The 2,970-nt window shown below is 43.6% G+C and overlaps 1 protein-coding gene across 1 annotated transcript in view; it reads left to right on the top strand.

The window, feature by feature from the left end:
- The first annotated feature begins 920 nt into the window (after positions 1–920).
- Positions 921–2,970, top strand: part of SMYD2 (SET and MYND domain containing 2) — a 27,143-nt gene continuing 25,093 nt past the window's right edge. Inside the window, exon 1 of the mRNA XM_085300160.1 lies at positions 921–1,166. Within this exon, the coding sequence (XP_085156286.1) occupies positions 921–1,166 (246 nt within the window). The remainder of the gene's footprint in view (positions 1,167–2,970) is intronic.

The following is a 2,970-nucleotide window of genomic DNA, read 5'->3' as shown; positions in this document are numbered from 1 at the left end:
TTTGAAAGAGAAATTRAATCCTAACTTCGCTAAAGGAGACGGGAATTAGTCACTGACTTCACTGAGACCAGGATTTCACTACTGGAGTATATAATGTTTTATTTTCACCATTTAGTCTTACTCAAGTGTACAAGTACTGATATAATGACAAAAAATCCGAGAACTTGTCAAAATAGTTTACAATGTTATAACAAGATGCAGCAGCTGAACATGAAAGTGGGCATATTCAGGGTAGAAATAAAGTGCATGTTTTTAGTAGTGYGGACTGGTAAAACCATTTATTAAGGACATTTTAAAATCAAGACTGAATGTTTCCTGAAAGTTTTGATCTACTTCAGACAGGAATTAATTAAAGAAATTCAATATTTTTTTAGTATAAGAAGTCAGAGTAGCTATAATTTATAGTATCATATATATGCTATAATATATGACTCTATTTGTCTAGCTATAATTGACCCATTTATTAATCAAACTGCATTGAATATAAGGCAGTTTTCCAGTTAATGCTAGTTCATATATAGAGTGAATATATTATTGATTATTATTTTAAAATATATCTAATTGTAGAAATGACTACAATTACAAGCCCAGACCTTTGAGCTAGATAATCATGGGCTGCRCTGAACTGGGATATAGAGACTAAATGGCTGCCCTTGCCTGCAAGATCCTGCAGTCGGTTAATTAATTAGATACCGCTTTTGTTATTCTAAGTGGATACAGCAATGCCATGCCTGATGTTCATAAATCTGCAGTGGGTCAAGAATAACATTTAGCTTAGTAGTAGAGAGTGATAGATTCCAGTTACTGAACCTATTTTCACTTTTTGCATTTTCCTTGTAAAAAGGTGATGTTTTAGCTAGTTCAAATAATGCTGGCCCAGAAAGATACACTATTCTTGCAACGACTCTAATTGTCCCAGTATGATGGATGATAACCTCAGAGATGTCACAGATATGCCGCTGGATACACATTACGTCCATTACGTGGAACAGTCTAATTTCAGGGCCCTGGCGGCACTAACAGGCCTTAATTCCCCTGAGCAGCCTCACTTGGGACTCCCACCACCCGCCCTGCGCATGGCCCAGGTGCCCATGCCTTGGGTGCACACCCAGGCTCAGGCCTGGGCGTCCGGCCCCCAGACTTGTCTCCTGCTGCTCCTGCGCAGGGTGCTGTGATGGCCCCAGGACGTGGTTCACACCAGCTGTGCCTGGGGCTGTCGAGGGACCTGCTTACCAGCACCTGGCTCTGCTCCTCCAGCTGGGGCCTGCCAGTGCTGGAGCGGCCCCAGCTCAAGCTCTCACGGGGCAGCCCTGCTCCTGGACACCTATACCACAGTGCTGGCTTGGCTTAGGATGCCGGGTGCTAGTGCTAAGTGCCTGCACCTATTTTACACGTGCAGGCAAGCAAGATACCTGGTTGCTTCTGTTATCTGTGAGAACCTCAGTGAGCTAAGCCAACGGGGGGAAAGCTAATTCAGGTCCCTCTTCTGTATATGGACACCAACCAGCTGAGGCTGGGTCACCTAAAAYGCTGAAGTCAAAGCACCTAATGTTGCACTTCTGGCTATGAGGGGGTGGAGGTAGCCCCGGTCTGAGGGATCCGTGCTGGTGCTCACCACTGCCATGACATGCTGCTGCCTCTGCTGTATGGGGGCAGCTACTTGYGGGGCTGCTGTGCTGCAAGCTGGCTCAGGAAAGGGCTCCAAAACTTTCCTTCAAAATGCAGTGGGGCTTCTTTGCACACTGTTTCTCTTTAAGAGTACTTCCAAAACCCATGGGATGTAGTTGTTCCTCCAGTTGGGGRAGTGTTTCACAGCAGAAAATGCGATAGGGCTAGGGCAGATATGTGTGCACCTCCACTGCAGCTTCTGTAGCGTACTGCGTTAGCATTACATGGGCAACAGTGGGTCCTGGCAGCAGAGGAGGAACAGCACYGTGAAGCTCAGCGAGTGCCCAAGGAGCTGGGTGAACTGCCTTGGGCTTCCTTAGGCTTGCTTGTTCACCTGCACGGAGGCTCTTGGCTTGTGGGCCTGCAGTACGGGATGYGGTGCACCTTGGCAAAGCGGATTTCACATGTTCTCTTCATGTATTTCAGTGCCTATTTGGAATTTTCCAGCGTAACAAACTGGATTGGATGCTGAAAAGCTATGGGCTACTGTGTCTATTAGAACCAGACTCTCCTCTGCTCAGTGACACAAGAGCAGCTTTAGCAAAATGCATAGTGTTGTCAAGCACTACGGTGTTAAAAACACTAAAATCTAGTCTTCTGGTTTTGAGCCTACTGAATCAATGTTTGTTTTATTTAAATTTTGGGAAATTGCAAAAGTTCTTTTGCAAACTAWTTTCAAGTTTGCTTCTTCAATTTTCCTTTTTCCTTTTCTCTCGAGTGTCCTACATTTCTCTTTTTCTGGAGATCTTGAGCCTCAAGTTTCAACTTAGCGCATTTAGTTAAATGGGAGCTTGCAAATGACTTATTTTACAAATAATTTAACAGAAAATTACATACAGGGACACTCACAGAGGAGATTATATCCTCTGGATRCTCACGTCAAACTATACTGCTCATGAACTACAAGTGGCACCAAAAATATTTATGTTCATTTACACGCTTTACTCGTATCTCTGAAAAGAATACTCTATCATCAGTGACATATTGGGGTGCTGTRCAACTGACAATTATGTACAAAATACTGGGCACAAAGCTGTAAAACTTCTCTTAGTGAAGACAGCCTTATGGGTTTCTCTGGGGCTGTGCCTTACAATAAATTAAACTTCACTAATAGGATTATTAAGCATCATAAAGCTAAAGAGGTAWTTTTTACTTTGAATAAACTCATTATTTCCCAGCTCTTGGCGGTTTTGCCATATTTACGACACGGGCGTTACTGTTCTATTTGGACTTCTTGTGGTTTGTTTCTTAATTCTTTCAGAGCCGGGAGAAGGGCTTAACCCTTTGTGCTGGCTGCTTATG

The sequence above is a fragment of the Rhea americana genome, unplaced genomic scaffold, assembly GCF_003343005.1.
Source record: "Rhea americana isolate MKP2758 unplaced genomic scaffold, rheAme1 scaffold_160, whole genome shotgun sequence".
Lineage (NCBI taxonomy): Eukaryota > Metazoa > Chordata > Aves > Rheiformes > Rheidae > Rhea > Rhea americana.
This window is presented reverse-complemented; position numbering and strand designations above follow the sequence as displayed.